This window comes from Vidua macroura, chromosome 13 (assembly GCF_024509145.1).
Source record: "Vidua macroura isolate BioBank_ID:100142 chromosome 13, ASM2450914v1, whole genome shotgun sequence".
Classification (NCBI taxonomy): domain Eukaryota; kingdom Metazoa; phylum Chordata; class Aves; order Passeriformes; family Viduidae; genus Vidua; species Vidua macroura.
Window position 1 is genome coordinate 11,146,744 of NC_071583.1, and position 26,602 is coordinate 11,173,345.

The following is a 26,602-nucleotide window of genomic DNA, read 5'->3' on the forward strand; positions in this document are numbered from 1 at the left end:
ATTTCCCCCCAGGCTCAGGTGTCTGAGCTGGTGATTAGGGCAACAGCAGCAACAAAATTGCTCCTGGGCACTAGGAAACACCAAAGGAAAGGGACTGCCTGAAAGGCAGATGAGGCCACAGTCTCCATGGACATGACCACCAAGAAGTTTGTAGACATTTAGCACAGAGTAAGCTAAAATCAAACCCAACACAGCAGGACAGAGGAGTTTCTTGCTTCAAGGCTGTGCCACAACTGAATTTCTGTCCTCAGAAACTTTTGGAGACAGAGTTAGGCAAGCCAGTATTGAAGTGCAGTGACAGGTAAGAGGTGTATTTTCAGCTAACAATCAAGCAGTCCCTCATCTGGAGGTACTGGATGGCCTTCGAGTGCCACTTTGTCCTTGCTGGGCTGCAAATAGCCACAATGCACCTGGCCAACATTAGCTGTAGCTGTTACATTTATGATTTTATGGCTGATCCCCCCCTACCTCACCATCGAGTTCACTGTCTGAATGATCACATCTGTTTATGTTCCACAGACACCTGTGTATCTTGAGATGACAGCAACTCCCTGAATGCTGTAATCAGTTATTTCTCAACAGAGGAATTGCCAATTTGGTAAATAAAGCTCATTATAAAAGAACATGAAAATGTATTACAGTTGCCTAACAGAGAAAATTGCCCAGCGCCGCCAAATAATCAGCCCTAGCATCACAGTCTCCCCAATTTAGGGCAACTGAAATAATAACATGCAAATTGCTCATGCAAGACAATGCTGGATAGGGGCAAGAGGAAAATGAGGAAGAGACAAAATACATACTTTTCTCTTCAGACCAGCAATAATTTCAAACCTAGTCAGGGACAGACCTTGGTGCTCTAAATCTCTGCCTGCAGAGTCAAGTTCTGTGGCTATCCCAAGCAGATCCAAAAGCTGGCATGGCAGCAGCAACGAAAGCCCACCCAGTCCTGCTCTAAGAGATCTGAGGGCACTAAATGTGCTACTTTGTTTTGGAAAACTTGCTCTTCCTCCCTTAGGGACAGCAAGTTTGACCTACACAAAGATGCAGAGCTGGAATTTTTGCAAGATCTGAGACTAACAGAGATAAGCCATGCGTAAGCAAACATCACTTCTGAGGATGAAAAGTGTTGTGGCATCAGCTCTCAATAAGAAGGAAAGGCATTTTGTTGCTTTAATGGAGATGTAAAGCACCAAGTTGCTGTCTAAAGAAAAAAGAGATGAAGCAGAATATAACACAGAAACAATTCTCAGCCCCCCTCATCCATTTTCATAAATGCTGCATTAAACTCTGACACGACCTCCAAAAATCCATGTTCACATTCTTCAAAAACTGTCAGATACAGTCAGAGAGGACAGAGGAAGCTAATGCTGCCAGGCAGAGAAGCTGTACCCAGAGAAAAGGAATCAGGTTACCAAACTAGACCTGCTCCCCTGATTTGCTGACAGGCCTTTTGCAATTCTGCCACACCTACCTCTAGGAGAATAAGATTCCAGATGCATCCAGCTTCCTCCATTCCTCACGAAGCAAGGAGAGGGCTCAACACAGAGCACAAGGATGAAAGGGACAGTGGCTTATGGCAGACACAGCAGGAACTGCACACAAGAGCTTGTGAAAAGAAAGGTAATTTGGGCCCTGCAGCCAGCAGGCAAAGGTTTTTCCAGTATGATTCCCCACCACCAGTTCCCTTCAGCCAGGACTCTGTAACCAAGTATTTTCAAATAAGCCAGCCATTCTGGGACCAAAACAAACAAGTTTTGTGATTTATAAACTGTGACTTGAAATACTGCTATTCCTCACACTCATTTAAAGTTTTTGTTGGCATCGGCAATAGGCAGAATACAGCAGTTTACAAACTCATGGGACTGAAAGTATCTCACAGCAAACAGTGACTGTTAAACACTTTATTGTTTAGGAAGGAACCTTGGAAGGGAAGGAATGTGCCTGCTGGTGTAACCAATGGGAGCATGCTAGGAACAGTTAATCCTAACAAGCTACTCAGGGTTACTTCCAAATACTTTGGACCCCTTTCTCTAGAGCAAACAAACAGAGGCAACAGCTCTTGAAACTCAGGTATAGGTTGGTGAAACCAAAGTTAGAACTGGGTGAACCAGACTTGTGTTGGAGCAAGACCCTAAGCTATGAGCTATGCTGGAAGCACCTGGGGTCAACACAATCCTTTACATTGCAAAACAATGAAAAGAAACTATAGCATCCCCTGCTCCTGGGACCCTTCTCCCAACCCCAGGAATGTCCACCGAGACTGATACATGCAGGCAGTTAGAAGAGGAATCATATTGTATTGTCTTGGTCATCGAGGGCAGAAGGCACTGGTTTTGGTCAGTGTCTGTCCAGAAGGATGCTGGGGCTTCCAAGGGCATCTGTGGTCCCTGTCCTCTGCTCTTTGGCGGATGATGTTTACCCAGAATTAACTAACAGCTCCTGGAGAAAAAAGGAGACAAAAGAAAAAGGCAGTAAGCTAGTTATGCAGCTTGTTGACATGGGAATGTTAACTTCAGAAATGAAAGAGTAGCACTGGCAGGGTGTAACAACATCAGAAAAATCTTCAGGTTTCAACTACTGTAAAACACAAGATATTCAAGGGGAGAGGACTGTGGAAGCAAGAAAGCAGCTCATGATACCAAACATAAGGCTGATTATGTGATTAAGAGCACACGGTCAGCTGCATCAGGATTGTAAATCTACTGGCCTACAGTGGGAGAGAACAGCTGTGGCTCCAGGTAAGCCTTGGAGCAGACACTAAGTCCTGCCTCAGCATAGGAGGACATAGAAGCACTTTGATAAGCTGCCATCAAACACACACACACACACAAACTCCCCCCATGTGCTCATTCTGGAACAGGATCAATATAAGAGCACCAGAGAAGTGAGAAGAAGAAAGATGGGGCCACAGAGACCACCCTAACTCCTGACATATCTGACAGCTTTTATCCTATTAAGACCCAAGCCCTCCTAAAAGTCAAAGCAAAATCACATCTGCTTTGTCCCCACAGAAACCTACTAAGTGGTACATCCTCAGATCCTGCAGGTATCTGCATATGGGCTATGAGCTTCTGAGGGTTATTGTAAGACAGAAAGCTTCCAACCTTTTTAGGATGGAGATTGCAAAGTCTGCTGTGGTCTCTTCCTATTTTTATCTTATCTTATCATATCTTATCTATAAAGTCAAAGAAATCGAACCAACAATGCCATCAGCAGTGGATGAGAACACATGACACCAGCTGTAACACCCCTCCCTCTGAGGATCTGAGAAATCCGTGCTGGATCCCCCTTCCCAACGTGGGCAATCAGCTCTCCTGCAGCAGCAGTGGCATGGTTGTGTCAGTGCTCCAGGAACAGCAGGAACACAGAGGGTAAGCCCATCCACAGAGGCTACTTCTTTCTCATGCTCTGGATATGTGCAGGTCCCTGTTGCAGAGCAGACAGTACTGACCCATGTTAAGAGGACTCAGCTAATGCCAACTAGAGAAAGACAAGTGAACACTTCACTGCATACAGTCTCATTGCCCATTTTTATTAGGGCTGTGTTTGAGCTCAGTTCTACTCTCCAGATATTTGCCTTTCTGAGGAGAGGAGCTGTGCTTTCTTCAGTGTGAATCAGAATGGAAAACATCACAAAATAATGATGCTAGCACACTTGGCACTGTCTGTCAGAAGGTGAGGATGTCATTTGGGCTGCTTCTGCACAGCAGACTGATATTGGCTGATACATGGCCAATGTAGACTGAATATGCTGGCCTTGAATCTCTAAAGACAGCCCCATGTCTGACAACAATGAATTGGAAAAACTTCAAAGAACTCTAGAATAAAGAGAAAATTGTACACCAAATTATTTAGACAAAGGTTATACAGAAATCTGACAAATGAACCATCAATAATACTCCACTGACTCTAATTTCCCAGGTAATTTTTCTCATCATTAGTGACTTAAAAGTTGTGCACAGACCAATATATTTTTAAAACTCCAATAGCACTCACTGAAATTGCAATGAATGAAGCAGTAACAACTCACAATCAATTTTGCAATGAAGTAATTTGCTGTATTCACATTGTAACAGTTCAGTAAAGTGTCCAGGAATGCTACATTTTGTGAAAAAAAAGAAAACAAACCAAAATCACTTCTGTGCCTACTCTGTGGTTAACCCTTCTGGAAGACAGTAAAACCTCTCTTTTTAAACACTTTTGAAGAATATCACAGTTACAAAATTTCATGTTCAAAATCATAACTACATATTTCAACCTCATCTAGTTGCAGGTGTCTCTACCCATGGCAGGGCAGCTGGAAATAGATGATCTTTAAGGTTCCTTCCAGATAAAACCATTATGCTTCTATGATATTTTAACTTATTTCAGGAGAAAATGAAAACAGCCAGTTCTTAACCTCAATGAATTCTTTCCAGCCTAACCTACCCACATACCAGGTATGCATTGAGCTGGAGGCTCACAAACATTCCTTGTGCAAAAACATCAGGTTCCATCTTACCCTGGATGACTAAACCTCCTCAAAATCCTTTGCACAGTGAGCCAGGACCCAGAACTGAGGGACACCATAGCTCTGAGACTAAACCCACTCTTTGCTCACCTAGCTTTGCAACCATGCCAGTGCAGACTTGGCACCCCTTCATTTTCTTCCAACCTGGAATCCTCTCTGCAAGATGCTACCAGGTTGCTACAGCACTTACCTTGAGCAGAAGGAGCTGGGAAAGGGAAGGAGAAGCTTTACCTCTTCTCCATGCCCTTATCATTGCAAATGCACCAGACAAGGTGCATAGGCAACAAGCCCAGGCAGACTGCAATCGCTGTTCTCACCAGACAGGATACTGCCAATTAATGGAGTTGAGGCTCAGACTGAAAAGATTTTTATGCCTCCTCAAAATGCCCCAGAATTGGCATTAGCTGGTCTCCATTGCAGTCTTAGCAGAACAAGAAGTCAGAGATGAACAGCCTTGGAGAGTGCATCACACCCTCAGTCTGATGAGACGGAACAGTGCCCTTCTTGCATAGGGAGGGCAGGTTATTTTTAATGCCACTGCCAAGGCAATCCAGGTAGAGACCAGGTTCCAGTCTTGATGAGCTCCAGCCCAGCGCCTCTACATATGAAAATAGTGTCCATACAAAGGCTAATTCCTCATCAGCACAAACAGGAATGGCAATCTGTTCAGTCCTGACAGCAAGTCCAGCTGGAAGGCATACAGCACTTGTTTTCTTCCATGCCTCTCACAGCAAATGGGACCTTCGAGCCACTAACTCATGTTCTTCCACCACTGTGGCACCCTGCTCAGGGGCTAACTGCAGTCAAAGCAGGCTGCTTAGCTGACAGAGCCTGCCACTTTGCAGCCCCTGAGGGAAAGCCAGTAGCTTTCCAGTTCTGGTTCCAGTTGAGTGAGGAGAAAGGGCTGAGCTCTGCAAGTAGATCTGCTCCACAAATCTCACTCCCGCTGAGAAGGGAGTCCAGTAATGCCCAACGCAGTTCTTGTCCTCTAACAGAGCTGAGGCCCTGGTACCCAGCACTGGGGCGAGCAAGCTTCAGCAAGATTTTCTAATGCACCTGTTCCTCTGTCCTCTTCCTTCTTTCTCAGTCTGCATCCCAGTGCAGAAGCTTGGGGCTGCCTGGTGGATCTGCAGCATCCTCTCCACCTCCCCCAGTCGCTGGCCAGCTCTGTGCCTCAGCTCTCGGCCTTGCTGGAGGCTCTCAGCCAGCAAAGGAATCTCCCTCCTTGAAAAGCCAGACCCTGAAGAACTTCCTCTCTCAGTGTTTGCCAGAGACGCTGTTTGCCAAGCCTCAGCTGTGTTAAGACATATTTATTTAACCAGCCGTTAGTCTCACAGGGTAAACCCTGCAAGTTCCCTCCACCATGTGCCTTGCCTTTGTTTTAACAGCCCTTTAAGCAGTCGCACCACAGCACTCACACATATGGGCACTGTGTAGCTATGAAGAAATCAGAAAGCAGATCCTCATGATAAATGACTTGGTGCATTTGGAGTGTCAGTGACAAAGTAGAAATTAATCTCCATAGTTCCTGCCATGTGCAGGCAGCTCTCAACATCACAATACCTGTTGGCACACAGCAGACCTCAGCAACGTGACCGCACAACTTTTTCATCTCAGTTAGTGTGGAAAGAGGCACAAACAAAATACAAAACTCCTGACCTGCCCTAAGATGGGTGTTCAAGGCCTTTACACTGCATGAGGCATTTGTTGCAGGGCTATTAGCACCCCAAAGCGCTGCAAGGGACATTTGAGTCACTTTGGTTTGATGTATGCTGTAGGTATTTTTTGGTTATGTGCAATTTGTTCTGTTACACTCAGAGTATTGGCTATTTTGTGGAGCAGCTGTGCTGACTAATGGATCACAGCACTTCTGTGCCATATAGTTATTGCACAGAAAAGCCTTTCTGTCTCTCTCATCCTTCAGGAGTCCAACAGTTGCTGTCCTTGGGACTGGAATAAGGAGGGCCAGGAGCATGCCTGGCAGCAACAAAAAACATTAATTCAAAAAGCTATGAAGGGAGTTTTGTTTTCCCTCTTCTCTGTACTGGTGTTAATAGTTTTGCAAAGCAGGGAAGTTCACCCAGTGACTTCTTGGCTACTTCCCCAGATGGTGTCTTCAAAGTTGGCTTGACAGCAGAAAAGACGCTTTTCAGAAAACTCACCAGACACATTGTCAGAACACCCTGGAAAGTGCTTTCACGTGGAAGTCTCCTGGTCTACACACCCCACCAACAGAGTGCTAGGAACAGAAAGAGTCTTTCTGGTTTCCTCCTCCCTCTCCTTCAGCTCACAAGAGCCCACTGCTTGCTTTGCTCTGCCTTGACACCTCCCCATTGCTCTGCATCACCCGAATACAAAGTTATTTACCAGCACAACTAATCTCCAGCTGTTCTGAGACTCACCTGTTTGTTCATGCATTATAACATTGATTTCCTCCAGACAGTTGTTCTGATCATTGTTCTAACTCGCAGAGAGCTCCCGTCATTAGCCTTGCTTAACAGGAAATATTTTGCCACTGACTGAGCAGCTCTGCAGTCAGCAGACTGCACAAAAAATCATCCTGGTTGGGGAGCTGCACCTCCCTGCTGAGCTGGTAACCCCAGACGTCGCAGTAGGGAACAAGCTCAGTGCTTTTGATTTTGGACATGTGCTAGAAAAGAGCGGGGCCAGGAGGAACAAACACGGCTCTGCAAAGGGCTGCTGCTGAAAGGATGACTGTTAATTAATCCACATACAAACCGAGGGCAGTTTTTGCTCAATCGATGTTAATTGCATTTAATCTCGTTCTTGCCATTAAGAAAAGCCACCGGGCCAGGCTGATGTCGCTAGCGCCTGACATGTAGATTCCACCCACGTTTGGGAGGCAAGGCAGGAGGAGAAAAGTAATGGAAAGAAAGGAATAACCCTTCCTCAACCCCTTCTGCATCACTGCACAATTTCATCGGGTCTGTTCCATTATTTAAACAATTTTTGTTTTCCAATAACATTACAGAGGAGCTCAAAGGATGAAAATCAGACATAGAGCATTTCACTACTAGTTATTCTTGCTCTCCCAGGTACCAGCTTAGAGCTTTGCTAACCTGCACGGCTTTGGCTCTTGTGCTTCTGTAAAGGACTGAAATACAGAAAATTGCTTATGTGAAGTGGTGTTTGCTTTTTCGTCCTGGGCTGATCCCAACAGACCTGCCAGAGCCCCTCAATATGACCTACAACTGCTGACTGCCACCTTCCATCAGCTCTGCTGAAATCTCTCTCCTCACCTTGCTACTGCGCACAACCCCAGCACGCACCAAAGCACGCTGAAGCCTGTCTTTCTCTAACATAACACAAACTACTATTTGCTATTAAACAACCTCTGACCAAATTTGCCTTGTAAGACAGAACATTTTTGAAGCCTGAATTTCCCAGGTAAACCAACAGTGCACCCACCAGTGATCTGGCTCTGATCTGGGGACTGTGTCTCTATCTGCCCAGCTACCTGCTTGGGAATTGGGAACAATCCTCTGCAGGAATCAAGCCTGGGGACAGAGGAGCAGCTCCTGTCACACAGGAAGCCCAAGGTGGCAGATTCCATGACTACTGGCTTATTGCTTCTGTGAGAGCCTTGCGTTTTTCCAAATCAGTATCAAGAACAATAATAATCAAGCCCAGCTCTGTCTGCACCTCTCCCCCGTGGCAGCACACAATGTTTGCCCAAAGCCAGTGCTGCAGTTTATCATGGATTTTCTTTATCCCTCAACAAGTGTAAATCCCAATGCCTCTCGCTACATGAAGTGGACATATCACAAGTGCCATGAAGGACTGGCTGAGTTTTAAGTGCTCTGAAATGGCTCCACTAGACTTGGTCAAGATTGCTTTAAAATCATTTCCCATTAGGATTGTGACCCTCTCTCTTTACAGCCAGTGTAATGACTGTATCTCAGAGGAAGGTAATTACATCCCACTATCTGTACACATCAGAAACTGCATGCTCCAAACACTACTGTGCCTTTCTGGACTGAGTGGTAGAAGGCAATGCAGGAGGCAAAGGAGATAACACTGGATACCCCTCCATCCTGCAACTAGAGTCACCCCAAGTGTTTTCCAAGCTCGTGGATTAGCCCCTGGGAGGGATAAAGGGATCCAGAAGGCACAGTATGTTTCTAAAGCAGAACAATGACAACTTGTACAAATCCAGCTCTGGTTTTGTGAGGATTAAAATGAACTTCACCCAACTGTGAATATCCGCTTCCAGAGCCAAAAGGAATGGAAAACCACTTACTGATGCAACAGCATTTCATTATTTCAAACCCTAAGCCCAACACTTCCAAAAATTAAGGAGAGACAACAGTAACATTATTTGCTGGGGGACATTGGCTGCAGGGGTTTAACTGCTGAACAGGTAAGCCATGCTCTGGGCACAATGTAATGAAACAGTAGACACAAATATTGGCAACTTCTCCATACTGTCTTTCCTGCTCTTGCTACCAGCCTCCAGAATAATCAGTGGGAAAATAAAAGGAAAAATAACCCCAGAAGCCAAGAGACTTTGGATTAAGTTGTATAAATGACCTGTTACCTCCTTACACGAGGAACAAAGAAATGCAATAAATACCTGCAAAGCCATCTCAGTATCCTGGATTAAATGGATTACAGAAATGGAAAGTACATGATGCAAGATGTTATAAAACAAGATGCCAGGGAAGTGCAGGAATTTGAATCAGGCTGGCAAATGATCCCTGCAGACTATTGAGGAAAATTAATAGAGAGAAGGGTTAGAGAAAGGACATGGTAAGAAGACTGACTGATGAACACTGTTGTTAGGATGTGTAAATTCAGGATGTTAGACTTCCTCTTAAATCTACTTCAGTCCTGGAACAAAAATTGCAAATCCTACAGTGCTAAAAAGCACTGGAAGTAGAAAAGTCAGATATGGAAGCCTCATTTCAGGATAGGTTTCCCTTGTGCATCCCTCAAAATTGAAGTTTGTGACTTTAATTATTCCTGGAACATTGTGTATATAGGGATTCAATGCAGGGATTACTAGCAGCATCCTTGTTATAAGTGCCACTTCTCAAACAAATTACACTTCACTGGATGTCAGTAACATACACAAGAAAGCAAATTAGATAAAGGCAGCAGGATGGCAAGATACAGGTCTGGTGCAAGGAAGTTTCACAAGGTCACCCAGAAAAATAAAGGCGCTTAGAATTTAAACTCCTAAAACATTTCTAATTCCTCAGTGTATTAAAGCTCCGCGTGACCTAGACACAAAACCTTCAATACACCAGTGACTCCACACAACCTGAGACCAAGCCCTGCTGAGATGTGCTTTATTTGTGAAGAAATGCCATCAGGGAGCAGGTGGAGGAAGAGAGAGACAGGAGGCAGAAGGAGTAGCCCTAGTTGTCCTCCCAAATCCTAGGGATCATCCCATCCCATCCCATCCCATCCCATCCCATCCCATCCCATCCCATCCCATCCCATCCCATCCCATCCCATCCCATCCCATCCCATCCCATCCCATCCCATCCCCTGACTGTTCACAGCCCCACACAGACAGACGGGAGAAGCCAGGGAAAGAGGATGTAATTTTGTTTGGAGGCAAATATAGCAGCTCTTTGGCTGCAAGGCTTCTTCACAAGCTGATTCCAGATTTACATACTGCATTTTGTCTTTCCAGTACTCATCCCAGGATGTATTACTAACCTGCACTAGTTTTAATGAGCATGTCTTTAACTCCAGAAATTTTCATGAAGATGGAAGCACAGGAAAGTCCAGTCCTTGGGTAGACTGCAAAGAACAGCTGAAAACCCTTCACCTCAGGTATGGCACTGTCTGTGCTTCTGAGATGGGACCTCAATGGTGGTTGTTAAATTCTCAGACTGGGGATTTCACAGGTGCTTACCAGTGTTACTAAACCCTGCAATTTTTCTGTGCCCTCCAGGAGAGTGAGCACTGCCTGGAGTGCATAAGCCAGTCCTAGGCTCTACTGTCAGTGATCTCCCAACTTCTTCCAGCAGCTGAAATAAATCCCCATCTCAGTTTCCCTTTCTGTACCTAAGAGTAATGCCACTTACCAACCACACAGAGGTATGATAATTATTCACCAAGAGAAGATGCTAAAGAAATGCAAAAATTCAGTTCTCAAGGGATCCATTCCTCTGTACAATTTGCATTTAGGTTTCAGAGGAAATCTGGTGCTTTAACTTGCTCCTTTCTGTCTTGCTTTAGCAGGCTCCTGCTCTGGATAAGAGAATTCCTCTTTGGGTCAGGGTATCATACCTGCATTTAAAGTATGGCTCAACCCTGTCTAGTCTGGCTTCATACACCAAGAACAGAGGCAGGCAGAGACTTCTCCAGATATCCTTTTTCTATGCCTAATTCTATTTTTGTTCAGTGATACGGTAAAATTCCACACAGAAGTATTATGAGCTTGACTGGCTTTATTTGTTTAACACTTCACATTTTCATTAAGCTGTTGCTACTCGGCAGCCAGTAATTTTATTTGTGTGATAGCTGTATTCATCTCACCCGCACGGGTGTAGATGTCGCTCTCCTTTTCTTCTGGCTGAAGAGGCAAAAATCAGCAATGATAGAGTCAAGAGAAAACTGGGAATTCTCAGGTCTGTTTGCAGATAGATAGGAGATTTGACTCCTACCTGGTTTTGTGAAACACCTCCCAAAGACTAGGGGCACTTACAGGTAAAATTAAAAAGAGGAAAAAAATTATTTTGAAAGACTACCCTCCCCTACCCAGGTACAAATGAGAAACTGAAATGATTTCAGCAGAATCAGCCTGTTTGACTCAGCACTGAACTCTCCTGCACCAGAAGCTTATTGCTGACTGAGCATTTACAGAATTTGAGTATCAGATTGTAAAGAATTAATTATATGTCTAACTCTTGCCAATTTTCAAGTATCTTGAAATATCTGGTCCCAGGAGCTGCAAGATCTGATTAGATCTCAAGGAAGAAAAGTCTGGTTGGCTGGCCCTCACCAAGCCCCAATTAGACAATCTTCTACCGAGTTCAGGCAACCAGACAGAATTAACAGCCCTTCTGAAATGTTAATGACTTGAACCGAGACAGTCAAATGACTGAGCCACACCTCTTGGACAGAGGTTTCAGAAGTCAAGAAACACTAAACATTTCACTGTGCCACTCCCCTTTGACGAGATCACGGAGGGGGAAGCACCGGGTAGGGAATCTGCAGCCTGGGTTGGAGAGCACTGGGTGCTCCCGCCGGGCATGACCCATGGATCAGGATGGAGAGGCTGTAACAGATCGGGAGGCCATGGAGACGTTGGGTTGTGAGATTAGATGGAGATGCCCAACCACAGGCACACCCAGGCAGCACCTGTGGGAAGCTGCAAGCTCAGCTACCCTGAGCATGGCACTTGTCACAGTCAGTCCCTAGGCAAAAGGGATCTGCTCTGAGTAGCTGCCCACTGGCACCCAGCTCAACCAGTTCAATTAAGAGACCAGGGGATAAAATGCCCTACAACCTGAACCATGGGTCTGAGCAAATGAAGGGAATATGGTGAACAACTGGGAGATGCATTTTGATTTCTCAGTGTCTCCTCCTGTGTAAATTCCAAATCTTTCTTTCAAGATTAAAGACTTTTACCAAGTGAAAAACAAGCTCAGCATTTCTCTAGCTCCGTCCTGTCCCTATCCCTCTTCAAAGGACACCCTGGTAGAATACCAGATGCTGGAATAAGCCACAAAAGCCTTCTAAATAATTATCTTCTATCGCCTCCTCTGCAAATTTATAGTCCTGCATCAGTGTCAAGACAGAGAGACCTGCTTCCATCTGTCTAAAACACATTCTTTACAGAGGACCTGAAGGTGGAATGTTTAACGTTAGCATTTGAAAATGTATTCAGAGACTGGAAAAGAAAGTGACAGTTTTTAAGTGTGTTGTTCAATTGTCTTGTGGATGCTGCTCAAGTGGAGGGAGAGCTTTGTATTTTTTTATAATATGACAAATGATGCCAGTCCCATCTTGTAATTTTCCTCACTGTACAGCATGTCTGTTCATGATAGATACCAGTGCAGCTGCTTAGGTGTTCGTTTATCTGCTTGGAAAGTATTGTCTGTTTGGAACCAACTCATCCTAAAACAGCAGCCCCAGAGGGTGAGAGAGAAAAAAAGGAAGGGGGCAGGGGAGGAAGAGGCAAGGGAGTTGTGGACTGAGAATACATTCATGCTTCTTCTGTAAAGGTTCTGGAAAAAAGCAAGCATCATATTTAGTTTAAGCTACATCCTCTCTTCCCCCCTCCTAGACCATTCTTTTCTACTGTCACTCAACACCTCTTTACACTCTCTTCCCACAAAGACCTTACCACTAGCATACATTTAATTTCACACTTGCAACCTGTGGAAACAAAGCAAGTCCTCAGCTGCCTTCTGCAAATCTGTGCCAGCACAGAGGAGCCTTCAGGTCACAACCTGTACAGTTTGCAGTCTAAGGGAACATTTTAAATAAAAACAAAAATGTAAAGGAAGGAGAGAGAGAGAAAAATAAAAAAACAGGAAGGAAGAAAGAAAGAGGACAAAAAAACCCAAAGAGTACTTATACTTGGTGTTTAAATAGACTTTAAACAGGAACTTGCCAATTTTCTGTAACCAGGATTATAAGAGAATAAACTCAAATACTTCGTCCTTCTGCAGAGCCCTCTGAGCTGAATTTCACTCTCTGAAAGATGGCCAATATAGAAAAAAGCTCATAAATCCCTCTGACGTAAGTAACTTCACATTACTCTTGGGGAAACAGAGGCAGAGACAGATTCATTAATCCAAGTAAATGAATCCATGAAGCAGTCTGAATTCCTGAATCCCCATAATATCCCACACTAGAAACAGCACCCAGGGCCAAGGGATTTCCATGCTGTTGCCTGGCACGAGCAAAGCAAGAGACTTGAACAAATGAGAATGTTTTTAGAAAGGACAAGTACAGTTATTAAACCACACCTGCCCTAGCCATGTAGCAAAACCCATGTTTTGTTACTTTAAAATACCTCTCATCGTTTCACTCACTGCATCATTAATGCCAAAGAGCAAGGTCACATATGTAAGATGCTGCCTCAGAAACCTGCTGAGTAGCAGAGACCTGCACAACCTGTCTGAACAGGTGGGTACGAATTCCTGTGGCTCAGCACTGTCAGGGTTAGCCCGCTGGTAATACTGAAGGCTAGCAAGGTTAGGGCTGGCTTAATTTGCCATCATTATTCTGCAGCCTGGGCATATCCTGAGAGCATCTTGCTACAGGCTGGTACTCTGTCTCTGACTTACCAAGTACAGTTTCCATGTGTGCATGGGAAAAGTGGGTTTTATAAAGCTGTTTACAAAGAACTTTATAAGACATTTGTGTTAAAGAATTGTTGAAACCAACACTGAATTAAAGACTTGATTTTTAAGACAAGTAGCTGTTCCTTCAAAATGGTCATTTTCTTTTTTTTTCTTTTTTTTTTTTTTTTGTGGAGTAGGGTTTCTTTGTTTTGAAAATAATAAAACTTCACATGAAGTATGAAGGTGTCAGATGAACTCAAATTGTGTCAGGTAGTTGTCATTACTGTGACTTAGAACTGGAACTTGCATTCAGGATGCTCAATATTTATCGTCTCCCTAAATTTAAGTTGACAGAAAGAGTGTCTGCTCCTGCAGGCAGAAAGCTAATTCCACCATCTCTTTTCCACAGTCAGTCTCATTCTCACATGTAAATTCTCCTGAGTGGACCTACCAAACAGCTACCAAAGCACCAGCCTGGATGATGCTAACCAAAAACCTCCAAGCACAAGACTCTGACCTATGCAAACCAATCCTGGTGCCACTGATGCCAGCGTGGGAGGGAAACAGTGTGCCTGCACACACACAACCCCAGCACAGGGAAGGACAGGCCGGTCACTTGATTTACAGACAGCTTTTCCATTACTTACTGCAGCATTCAAAGAGCCAACCTGCTCCCCCTTCATCTGCTCTGTGGTGGCCATTTCTCCAGAGCTGCCCATCATTTCCTTATCAAGCAGTAAAAACGTAGGATCACTGGAGACACAGCTCAGCCTTGCTGAGATTTCATTCTCTCAGCGGGTTGTAAATGCCCCTATAATGTTGGCTTTTTTAATCTTGTGTTATTATTACCCGCGGCTGCCATTCAGTCTGCAGAGAATAAAGCGCCCAGGCTTTCAGGACCCACACAATGGCTCTGTGCATTTGCCAGTGGTTGGACAAACAATAACTCTGTGTTTCAGCTTTATTGGAAACCCTTCTGTTGTGGGAGCCTGGCTGCATGTGTCCCTCCACTCAGGCGACGCAGAGGTGCGAGTGGGAGCCTCTGAATTCACTGGTGATTGCAGGAGCACGTGCCTTGGCGCTGGCCTAGGGAACCAACACGATAGTGCACAGGCAGCTGCATGTTGCTGTGAGCCCATGAAAGACAGACACAGACCTGCAGAGCCAGTCGGTCTCCTCTAGATCAGCCAGGGAGTCCAAAGCTCTAACAGGGCCCCTCTGTGAATAATTCTGTTCATCTCCGTGTAAACGGTGTTGCCAGCTCATAGGAAGGTGTGATGATAAATGACATAACTGTGAATATGTCAAAACACCACTACCCTGAACCACGTTCTTACAAGAAATCTTGGCTTCCACTTGAAATTTAAGATCCTGCTGCTTGCAAGAAAGGCTTGAAAGCTAGAACAACTGAAAAAACACAATTAGAATGCAAAGAAAATTTGAAAAATGCAGGGCTCTTCTAATTCAGGGAGACTGTTTTGGTCAGCTCAGTATTGCTTGCAGGGACGCTGTAGATGCGTGAACTCTTAGAGAGCTGAAAATATCCCTTCACTCAAGAAAACAAGCCCTGCTGCAGACTCCTCACATATTGAAAACCTAAGAGGAAAGTCCCACAAAACCACAAGGCTTACTTGTGAAACTATTTAGAAATACACTAGGGTTATTTCATTTGTCTCCTGGTTTTAAGCAATTGAGTCACATTCTCACCACTTCTGTCTGGCCAGGAGGGTTAGTTTATTATATTTTATTTATTCCTTCCTTTTTCTTTTTTTTTTCCCAGTAAAAACACAGAACTAAAATTCTCATGTACTTATAAAAACTTCAGGTACAACTCCACAAAACTAGGGCAATAGAAAACATGCCAAATATTTCAAGGCTTGGCAACAGTGAGCCTGCCTGTCTCTCTGTGGCAGGAGGAATGTCTGTCTGTCTCAGCCAATGTTTCTGAGTAGGAATGTCTCATCCTGATAGCCCATGTACATATAAAACACCTTTGCTGTCAGCTCTCCAGGAAGAGACCTTGACATTTTGCAGAATACCACATCCCAACCCCCATCTCCCCTGAATAGCAGCAGAAGGCAGAAAAAAAATAGTAGAAAATGTAAGAATCAGGTGCTGCCTTCAGCAAGGATTAAAGTTAAAATGGAAAGATAATGGTGAAATAAGCACAGCCAAGTCACTGAAATTGATGCACCAAGGAGCCTCCAGGGAACTTCCAGGTTTCCCAAACCCATGGCCACAGCTGGCCTGTCCCACTCCCTCCCCTGTGGACCAAGAGAAGAATTTGAAGGGGAGGAAACCAAGGCTTTGCTGTCTTAAACAGAATAAATAAAAGGTGAACGGTTTCAGGAAATACTGTATTATTGTTGTGGTATTATGTGCTTTATGTACCCGGTGAGAGAAACTGCAAGCCTCATTCTGAGCTCTCACCTTACAGTAACTGGGCTGGCACAGGCAGGTGAGCTCTGCTCTCTGCGGATGCAGGATTGGGATTGCAATGCTCTCTTCCTGAAAAGAGTAATGAGGTGCCCAGAGAGCCTGCCGAGGTGTCAGAGAAACTGATGCTGATGGACCCTTTGCAGGCCAAAGATAGATTAAGAATAACACAATACCAGCATAACAGCACCTTATCAACAGCCCTGCGAGTGCTAAGAAGTGAATCTGAGCGAAGGCTGTGACACCTGTCTGCATCACAGCCCTGCTATTACTGCCTTCCGACTTCCCGCACAATCCAAATGTCCAAATGGCTTTGAAGCAAGAAGCAGCAAGACAGGAAGGTGAATCTGAACTCTGATCAGCTGTCTGAAGAGATAGTATGAATACCTTACATTTCAGTAACACTCTTCATCCATAACGAAGCTGAGACATCCATTCAACCTCCACACTCCAAACCACAGAAGTAATATCTGCCCAGGTAGAGATGGGCAAATAAACACAAGTTAAACGGCTGTTCAAGGTCGTCCAAGGACTATGAGAGACACGTCTAGCAAGTAGATTACTCTTCCCTTTTGAAAGGCACACAGACACACACGCAGGGGATTGAAACTGCTTAGCCAGGTGTGGAGCCTGCTGTGATCAACACAGCTTCACTGAGCAGCAACTCTTCTCAATGCTGTTTCACCGGTGCTAAAATGTAAAAATGCAAACCTTCATAACAGAATTCTTTCAAACAGATGCAAATAGGTGTGGGGATTTTGCATCTGGGCTAAGTTGCTGCAATCTACACATCTTATTTGTTTGCTAGTTATTAAATTACCCACAAGCCATCAACAATTCAAGTCTCTCTCTGAGAGGCAGAGATTAACTAGGAATTGCTATGCAGAAATGCTGCTCATCTCTCTCTCTCTAGCGAGATCAGCCTCATGATGAGTTGCGGACATTTGGGAACAAAGGTGAGCTTTTCTGCAAGAAATGAGAGGCACAGAAAGATGGGAAAATCATGCTACAGGGAGAAGAGGATTTATTTGCAAGGCAAGAATCTATCAGGAATGGTTTCACACACGCACTGCAAGCCACAGACTGTGACCAAACACACTCGTGTATCTGGAGCACAGGAAGCTGCACTTACGTCCAAGCACTAATGCAAATGACATTTTCTGTGAAAGACCATGAGGCCAGTATGTAAATACTAATTTAACAATCTAGTTGACAAAGCCTCAGCTGATCTATAAATAGCTGGTTTATTAGCAGGTGATGCTGAAGGCAGCTATCCTGGCTCCATTTCCCACAATTCCCTTGCCATCTTGTTTTTACTGACCCCAGAGAAACAAGGACTCTTAGCTGTATGCAGCTCACTCCTTCACCACTACCTGCAGAGTAGCTACAAACACTTGACAACACAATACATATTTATCAATGCCCTTACACAACAAGGATCCTGCAGCACCACGCACACAATGGCTCCCTGTGCTCAATTAAAGACAGCAAATGGTTTAGAAAAATGGAAGAACCATGCAGCCTTGCTTTTAAGCAGGAGGAGCTGGTCACTCAGGTGCCAATAGGCATTTAGGGAATGACCGACACAGAGCCAGAGCCAGGCACTGTCCATCCACATTTACACTGTGCATTGGCAAACTGAAAATCTAGGATAGCAACACCTTTAGTAACTCTAGGCCACCAAAGAAGCATTTTACCATCTCAAAACAAGATATCAAAATCCTGATCTTTTTATACAGTTTCATTTCATCAATTATTATTTTATAGTACATAATAAAATTTAAAAGTCTCTACCACTTCCTCAAGCTGCACATGCAGGAATCCCTTCTTTCACACAGGCACAAGACAGCTATTTAACAGCAGACAGCAACATTACCAGAGTCTAGGGCCAGCAGGCAAGAATACTGCATCCTGGTAAAATTGCTGAGGCATTTGGAGCAACACACCAGAACTGCCCTAACTGCAGCATGGTCGGCATCCATGGAAACCACACGAATTATGATGTTTTAGGCTATTCACATGGATTTGTAGATATTCTCCAGAAGTGTTCTAAGGCTTCAGTCTTTCTCTTGCTGCAAAGAACAGTGACAACATATTGACGAGTTGGGCTTGTAAATAGGGAGATTGAATTAGAGGAACAGAATAGACTTTGTTACCCCTTCCTCCCACTTGCTTCAAATTTCTAAAGAAACCTTCCAAGCACAAGAAGCTGCTGTGTCTCTCATGGCCATATGATAAGCAGAAATAAAAAATTAAAAACCACACAATCAACACTTATTTTTCCGTAAGGTCCATCGTATTCTTACAGCTTGTATAGTGCAGGCTCCAGGGTTTATCCTGACAGGGAACTTACTGTGCCAGGCCCTGCACCAGCCCTGGCAAGGGCAGGGTTTGCTCGTGACTGGGAGGCTCACGCTGCAGCCCGAGTGTGCACGGAGGCGTGCCGGAGCAAAGAGCCCCGGAACGTTCCCTGCCCCGCTGCTGCTCCCTCACTTCTCCACACTGCCCACTCATGAGGTGACAAGAGTTTCCAGAACACCCATTTGGTCTGCCACAGCTCAGCAGATCCCTTCCAAACCATCACAGTGATCTGTGCCAATGGCAGTACGGTTCCTATGGAGAGGGCTTTGGATAAAGGACTGCTCCTTCATTTGTCATAACAACAAACCTTTTTTTAAAGTTTTATTAAGCACAAGGGTTAAATTGACTTCATATGACTGCAAACCTGTGATGGTCTTACAGTTTGTTTTTAAGACCACCAAGGACTCTGAAAAAGAAAATTTTCTAATGGAGTTCACTTACTAAATTGCCTTTTGTGAGTGAACATACTTCTCTTTTCTAGTATTTATAGAAATGAGATAGAGGAGCTTGACTTAGCTGAATAGGAAGTTAAAATAAAGGTGCTCTCAGAAATTCTGTGGAATTTAGCAAGAGAAGCGATACATCACAAATAAAGAAATCAGTAATTTTCATTATTCAATTAGGAAAAAAAAACAGTATAATAATAGATCTGCAATGATATTGGCTAGATTATTTAATAAAACTGTCATAAATCTAATAGCAACAGACACAAGCACCGAAGAAGAACTGAAACATTTTATATAGTTCAGTAAATGTAAGATGCTGCAACAAGGTGTCAAAACAGCCTTCCCAGGAGAAATCCACACAGTTGTTGTTTCCTTTGCCTTTGATGAAAACCTGCAGTGCCAAACAACTCAAAAGAAGCACAAAGCTTGTTCTGTCCCCCAAATCTCTGCATTTCCTGTAGCTCTGGCAAAGCTCCTGCTTCCTTTGGCTGTTGCCTCCTTTCTGATCAGCATATCCATCACCCAGATCCTTGATTCCACACCCCAGCCAGTTGTATTCCAGGAGCAGTTAGCAGCCAGCACCCAAAGAAAACTTTAACTAAGTTTGGCTCTGTCTGAAGCAAATTTTGAGCAACAGGAGCACAGATGAAATCCAACTTATCCAGAGTAACTCATTCTTCACACTTGTTTAAGCATGGTCACTCACCCAGGGCAGACTGGCAGCCTTCTCTGTGGGCTGTGGATTCCACTGCACTGCCAGGAGCTGTGCTGAGACAAGTCCACATCACATGTCAGTGAAGATGGACTGCACCCTTCAGCTCCGGGATGGAAAAATCAAACTGCTAGATAGGTTCTCTTCCCTGCCGGATACACTGATTTTTAGCAACGGGAAAAGCCAATTAAAGTTTATAAAGACACATTCTCTGCTGATTTTTCCTTACTGCCCACTGCTCAGTGCTGGTATAATGGATAATGTTCTGCCTGTGGGTGCATTTTCTAAGATCTGTCAGTTCTGACAGCATTTTGGCACCTGAATAACTCAAGATCTATACTGAGGGTCCAGGAATGCACTATTTCTCAGTAGCTGATGGGTACATTTTTCAGCAAGGCTTCCCTAATTAAAAGGCTGGAAAGAGATGGGATCAGATTGATAGGCTTTGCAGTCAGATGTTTTATGCTTAGTTTGATGAATTATAAATCACCTTTTGCAACTTTCAGAACATGTGAGAAGAACACGTAAGAGAAACTACAACAACATGTCCAGAATATCACAATGTAATTATTTATTTTCAAATTTTACCTCTGTCCCTATGGCAAGGCCATTAAAGACATACTCAAGAGAAGCAATGCTCAATGACAATAAATATAAATATAAATATCAAAAAGAAAAATGAAGCTATGAAATGAGATACTGCTGGTCTGGAGATACTCCCACATGGAAGTGTTTTGCCCCAGGTGGGACAGAAGATGCATCCCTCCCCCTTTGAGCATCACCCTGGGCTGGGAACACCACCCTGGAACTGGGTGCTCAGCTCAATCAGCCATGTCTTCTGCCAGACCAGCAGGAAGCTTTTCCTTGTCCTCAGCCATCACAGCCTTGTGTCAGGGCTAGAGAAACCACTGTCAAATTAAATGCTTTGACTTTACTCTCTGTAAAACTGCATGAAGACAATGTATTCAGTGCTGGCTTCGTTGTCTCTGTCAGAGCCCCTTCCCTACACACAATGAAATGAAACTCCAGAGAGGCCACTGGCAAGACCTTTCAGAATAACCAGTTTGTTCTGGTTTTAATGGGATCTTTAAGTATTGAAGTTCTTTTTTTGCAGGGTGCATGTCTGTGTGTGGAGAACAACAACAAAAAAGCCCAAACCCCAAAACAGGATGTGAGAGCTCAGTATCCCAGCGTGGAAGTTCAAAAGTGCCTTGCTGTCAGTGGTGTTCAGAACAGTGCAGACTTTAAAGCTATAGAGAAGAAAGTCACAGAGTAACCATTTGTAATAGGGAGAAAACTGTTGGTAATTTATACCATGAAACCAAAGAAATACAATGCAAAGCTATCAGAATTTGAAAAGCACTTCCAGGCACTGAGAGGTTAAAACAATTATTTGAACAGCTGGGAAAATTAAAATGGTGAAATAATAGCTACCCTTCAAAATTCTACAGATGCAAAGAGACTCTTCAATGAATAACTGATAAAGGGGAAAACACATTTTAAAAGAGAAACTGTTTCACGCATGAAGGTCATACAAGTAACAGCTCCTCTTAAGAACCCGGATTTCCAGACTTGGCAAGAGATGAAGAGCTGGGGTTAACACAGCAGCCTTTTACCTTGTGGGACCTAGGGTAAAATCCTGAATACTTTAAGTTACACATGAAAGTGACTTTGGGTATATTCTTTCTACTGTTTTTGTGGAAACTGTTCCCCACTGTAGCAAAAGCAAGGTCAGAGGAGCATGCCGGAATTATTGTAGCAGTTTGTTTCCTTTCCCAAGGAATTCTTCCAGCCCCAATGACTCCAGCAAATGGTGCAATCAGAGCAGTCAGTTCAGGTTGTTTAACTGCTGTTATCTAGGGCTCCCCCACATATATAACCTTGCTCTGGCAGGAATGTGGTGATATGTGATTTTTCAGGGAAAAAAGTCAGTCTGTAATAAGTAGCTTTGTTATTCAAGAAAGGTCTAACTGGAAGAATAATGCCAGTCAGGACTGCAGTGTGAAAGCCATGGTATACACAATGCTGCTCATCAGGACTGGGTACACAGAGAGACACATCCAGGGGACACACAACTGCAGCAGAGCCCTCCCCAGGGCAGGGAGGAGCTGAACAAATACGGCCAGGGAAGGTTTATCTGCCATTTGGCTCCAGCTATCCCTGTAGGCAATCGATCCTCTCTCTCTGGTAGCTATTTTAAAACAAGAAACCAAAAATCTTCAGCAAGTAGAGAAAAATTGACAACTGAATATGCAGCACTGTAGAGAAGGAATCAGATGTACAGTGCCAGCTCTTGTTTCTGTTCCTCACCCACTGCAAATGCACAACCTCTTCCACATAAACACCGTCCAAACTGTTAACAGGACAGCAACTGAACACACCTCATCAGAGTCCAAAAACATGGATCCTTTGGCAAAAAAAGGCAGAATCAGAACAGAACATCCACCCCAGCAGTCAACTCTTCTATCATTCACACATATAATTTCACCAGTCTGCAACTGGAAAGTCTTAACTCTTTTTCTTTCTATATTTTCTTTCTAAAGAAAGAAATTAGCATAAACACTGAGATCCTCCTGCAAGAAGACTTTTTCTCCAATCAGAAACATTTGTTTTTCCAGGACAATTTGGGCACTTCTGAAGGACTAAGATATAGTCTTTTCACCCTTCTCTCTTCAGAGTAGAGCCTACTTCACTCTACCCTGAGCACTGTCAACATAATTCAGTTGACAATCATCTGGTATTGAGTCCTGATGCTGTCAGGTATCTCATCTGATGGGTTAGGCTGCTCGCTAGGCAAGGATACTAAAAGAAAACATGAAGAGGATGAGCCTGCAGCCTACCCCATACAACTTGCTCCAGTCACCTTGGAACCCTCAGCTACCTACACCAGGTTTGACCACTTTCAGGATCAGAAGTGTCCAACATGTTGCAGAAGGGAGTAGTTGTGCCCATGCCAAACCAAAGTAGCCTGTGCCACAGAAAGTAACACAGCTGACAGAAGGTTTTCAATAAAGGTCTTGATCCTCCTAAGGTCCTGAAGGACCCTGTGACACATTTTTACAAGAGTCAGAGCCCTGGTATTCTGCCAAGCTACATACATTTTGTCTAAACTGAAATTATGATTACAGCTTTAATTCAATATGCTCTCCTTCACTTCTGATCCTAATCTGCTGGCAGGAGCTGTTGGACCAGTAAGCACCTGCCTTTTTTTTGCCCTTTAGGTGACTTCGTCACTGTACTGCCTGAACAGATGCCAGCAGCTAGAGCTCCACAGCAAAATCATTTAGGAAATTCACCAGCTGGGTACAAAATCTGCCTTAGCAGAACTCCTACTCCTACTGGGAAACCTGCAGATCCATCTCTGGTACCTTATCATGGCACTGGCTGTGGTAAGAACATAGAACTGGAATATCTCAGCTTGTCCCCTCACTGTACCAGCATGATGACCAGCCATCAGTCTTTTACTTGCTCAAGGTCAAACTGCATCCTGTAAAGCTGGTGTATAGCTGGGTAATGTACCCTGGGTCCTTCAGGGTTCAAAAGAGGGCATAAACCTGACAGAACGAAAAGATCTTGAAGCAGAAAAAGAAGGTGTGAGGCTTGCAAAGCACCCACTTCTTTCTACCCTCCTTCCATGGGGTCTCTGATTCCTACCCATCCTTCCTGCAGTCAAAGTCCCCTGCACCAAGCAGCTTTCATGTTCAGTGAGGAGTGCAGGAGGAGCAGGGAGATGCAGAGGATTACACTATGTCCTTATGAGCTTCCAGCACTCAGAACCCGAAGATTTCTTTTGCTCCTCTGATCAGCCATGTTCAGATGCATATTTAAAAATAAGACAGACACTGAACTCTGTCTTGCCCCTTGAGGGAATTGCAGCCTCTTCCTTCCAAACCGCCAGTTCAGTGCTGCAGGGAATAGGCAGCCTGATGTCAGCTCCGATATAGGTTTTGAAATGAAAGGAATGCAAACGAAGGGGACAGAAGAGAGGAGAGGAGGGAGGGAGAAGGTGCAGAGACACTGGAAGGAAGCAGGTGAAAAAATGAAGACAGAGGGGAAAGGAAAAATCTCAGCCCAGACTAGAAATGGGTGAGTAAAAGAGATGGAAGGAGGAGGAGGAAGAAGAGGTAGCAAACCCAGGCAATAGCAGTCTCAGTTTTAATCACAGAACATCACAGAAGAGTTTTAGAACAATTTACCTTGCTTCTAGCTCAAACATTTGCTATGCACACTCCTGACCTCATGGGGACCAGCCCCAGTGCTAGTGTGGCACTGCAACCATCTGGAATTCAGCACACCACAAAAAAAATCAACCAAACCAAAAATACAATGGAGAAAATAACTTGGCAGTGCTATACATCACTTGATTCTGGTGCCAGTGAGACAAAATGGGGATTCCTGAACCTTCCACATCCTGCCCAAGAGGGTTGGCAATTACTAGTATTTTTAAGCTTAAGAGAAGGATTCCAAGCAGCAACCTCGGGGAAACAGGTTTAAAAACCATAAAAAGATATAGTCGGTCTACTGAAAAAAAAAAAAAAAAAAAAACCCAAACAGATAATCAAGTGCATACCTAGACGTAAACTTGCAAATAAGAAATGCCAAGTTGGGAATCAGGAGGGCAAGTTCCTACAGTTCTACAACGTGCACTTCCAGAAACTCATTGGAACTTCAGTGGTACTTGAGAAATTTGTGCCAAGATCAAGAAACACTTCTAACTGTTGATTCTGAAGCAATTATCTGGAAGAACACAAGCTTGCCTGAGGTAAAACACACAGTATGGTGTGAACTTACCATCCTGCTGTCAGGATGGACCAGGTACCATGGTACACACAAATCAAAATTGATGAAGCCAAAGAAAGCACCAACAGAGAGAAAAAAGCAGGAACCAAGGATCACAAGGAAGAGCAGGCAGGACCCAGATGAAGAGTTACAGCCTAGAGACTTGTGTAGCAGTTCAGAGCCACTGAAAAAATTCTCTGGCGTACCTGGCTGGTGGGTCCAAACATCAGCTGGATCCAAATCTGCTGGGAAGACCAACAGCTCCAGATTAACACATAATCCTTATAACCTTTTATCCACATGACAGTGTACCAGACATCCATGCTTTAGAAGACTCTTCTCAAGGGAAGATGCCTTCTTCAAGCACCACAACATTCCTGCTTTATGTTGTCCCTTAAGAAAAGCTTTTCATAGCAGCAATGAAAGTTTTTTGCACTGAACATCTGGAACCAAAGTCAGAGCACATCCTGGCAGTTTTCTTGGCTGAACAGGGATGCCATTGAAGCTGAGCTTCACAGGAAAAAAGTCTGTATTGATAAAGGTTTGAGACAGTGGTTCAAGAGTTGAAGTGAGTCAGAATTGCAATCTGCAGGATTTTCAAGAGGAATATTTTGAACATTATCCTTCTGCTACAATTGACATCCAGAAATTATCTCCCTTACTTCTCTCTTTTAAATATTTTTTCCCATAACACTTATCAAAGCCACCACCCTCCCAGCAGGAACGGTCAGGACTTATCAGGTCTCCCAAGATGCTGAGATTAGCTAGCTCTCTTCTCCATGTGGGAACTCTCAGATTCCACAACTTAGTGAGGCAAGGATTTAGACCTGGGATTCAAGTTTTCATGCGGGAATTTCTGGTTTTATAGCAGATCTAGTTCCAGACACAGCCACTGTGAACCATGTGACAGGATATGAATCCTCTTCTGTATATTCCTTCTGTGTGATCTCCCTCCGTTTCTTCACATCCCCCTTTTCTCTACAGTATTGCAGCACTTCATTGATTCAACACAATCAACAAGAGAGCATGAAGGCAGAGGCAGCTCTCAGATTGGAACAGCTGGTTTTCTTGATGGCATCGTGTCCCAAAGAGAGGTAAGGAATCACAAGAAAAGAGACTGCTTATTCTCAACAGCAAACAACTCCAGACTGGAGAAGAAAGCACAACCCTGCTGACTGAGAAAAAGGCAGCAGTGGGATTTAGAATATATTTCACACTCTTTGATGGATCATACTTGAAGATTTTGTGGGGAAGCAGAGCTCAGAGGAAACCACGCTTCAAAGCCTATCACTGTACTCAAGGGGCCTATGAAAACTTCATAAATACGAGCCCCTGCTGTCCTGTCCAAAGCCCACCTGCAGACCTGCTGACACAACCAATTCCTCAATGCTCATGCTCCCCAACTACCACACCTCGCTTCCATCAGGCTTTGGAATAAGCTCCTGCCAGCCATGTCAAAGTGGGCTTAATAATAAATGGACAAGGATGACCAGTGGGGACTGAAAAAAACCCGGCCAAAAGTCATTGACCATTCACACCTCTGAACAAGGTGTGACAGCACAGCCACACCACAACCAACAACCACACCAAGCACCCATCACCCAGCTGGCAGACCTCAGGCTGTTTCATTCACACAGTTGTCTGTCACATGAGTCCTTGGACACAACACTGCAAAGTTTCCTCTTCCCTCATCTCAGTTGCTCTCCTGCTTCAACACACAGCAGCAAAAACAAGCTACTGAGGAGCTGACAACTGCCTGCTCATCATCAGCACAAACAGCTGAGGCCAGCATGGATCTGCAGTTGCTCTGATCCCCAGGGCTCAAATTTTCCAAGCACGAAACATTTGCCTGAACAGCACAAAAAGAGGTGCAGGAAGCAAGACCACAGGCTACCTTAAATCCACAAGCCCTTTTATTTTTCCAGGCTGCTGACACCTAATACTCTGTCTTTTATCTCATCCTAAAATAAGAGAACAGGCCTTAGAGGATCAAGCTATAAACTTTTGAAAGCTTTTTGTAGCCTTCTCTTGCAACAAGGAGTTTGTTTCCATTTCTCAAAAGCCAAGAAGGAAATCAATACTGAGA

At 44.2% G+C, this 26,602-nt stretch overlaps 1 protein-coding gene across 1 annotated transcript in view; it reads right to left on the reverse strand.

The window, feature by feature from the left end:
- Positions 1-1,886: 1,886 nt before the first annotated feature.
- The window catches only part of CHCHD6 (coiled-coil-helix-coiled-coil-helix domain containing 6), a 109,120-nt gene continuing 84,404 nt past the window's right edge, over positions 1,887-26,602 (reverse strand). Inside the window, 1 exon segment of the mRNA XM_053989106.1 lies at positions 1,887-2,439. Coding sequence (XP_053845081.1) covers positions 2,416-2,439 — 24 coding nt within the window. The 3' untranslated portion in view covers positions 1,887-2,415.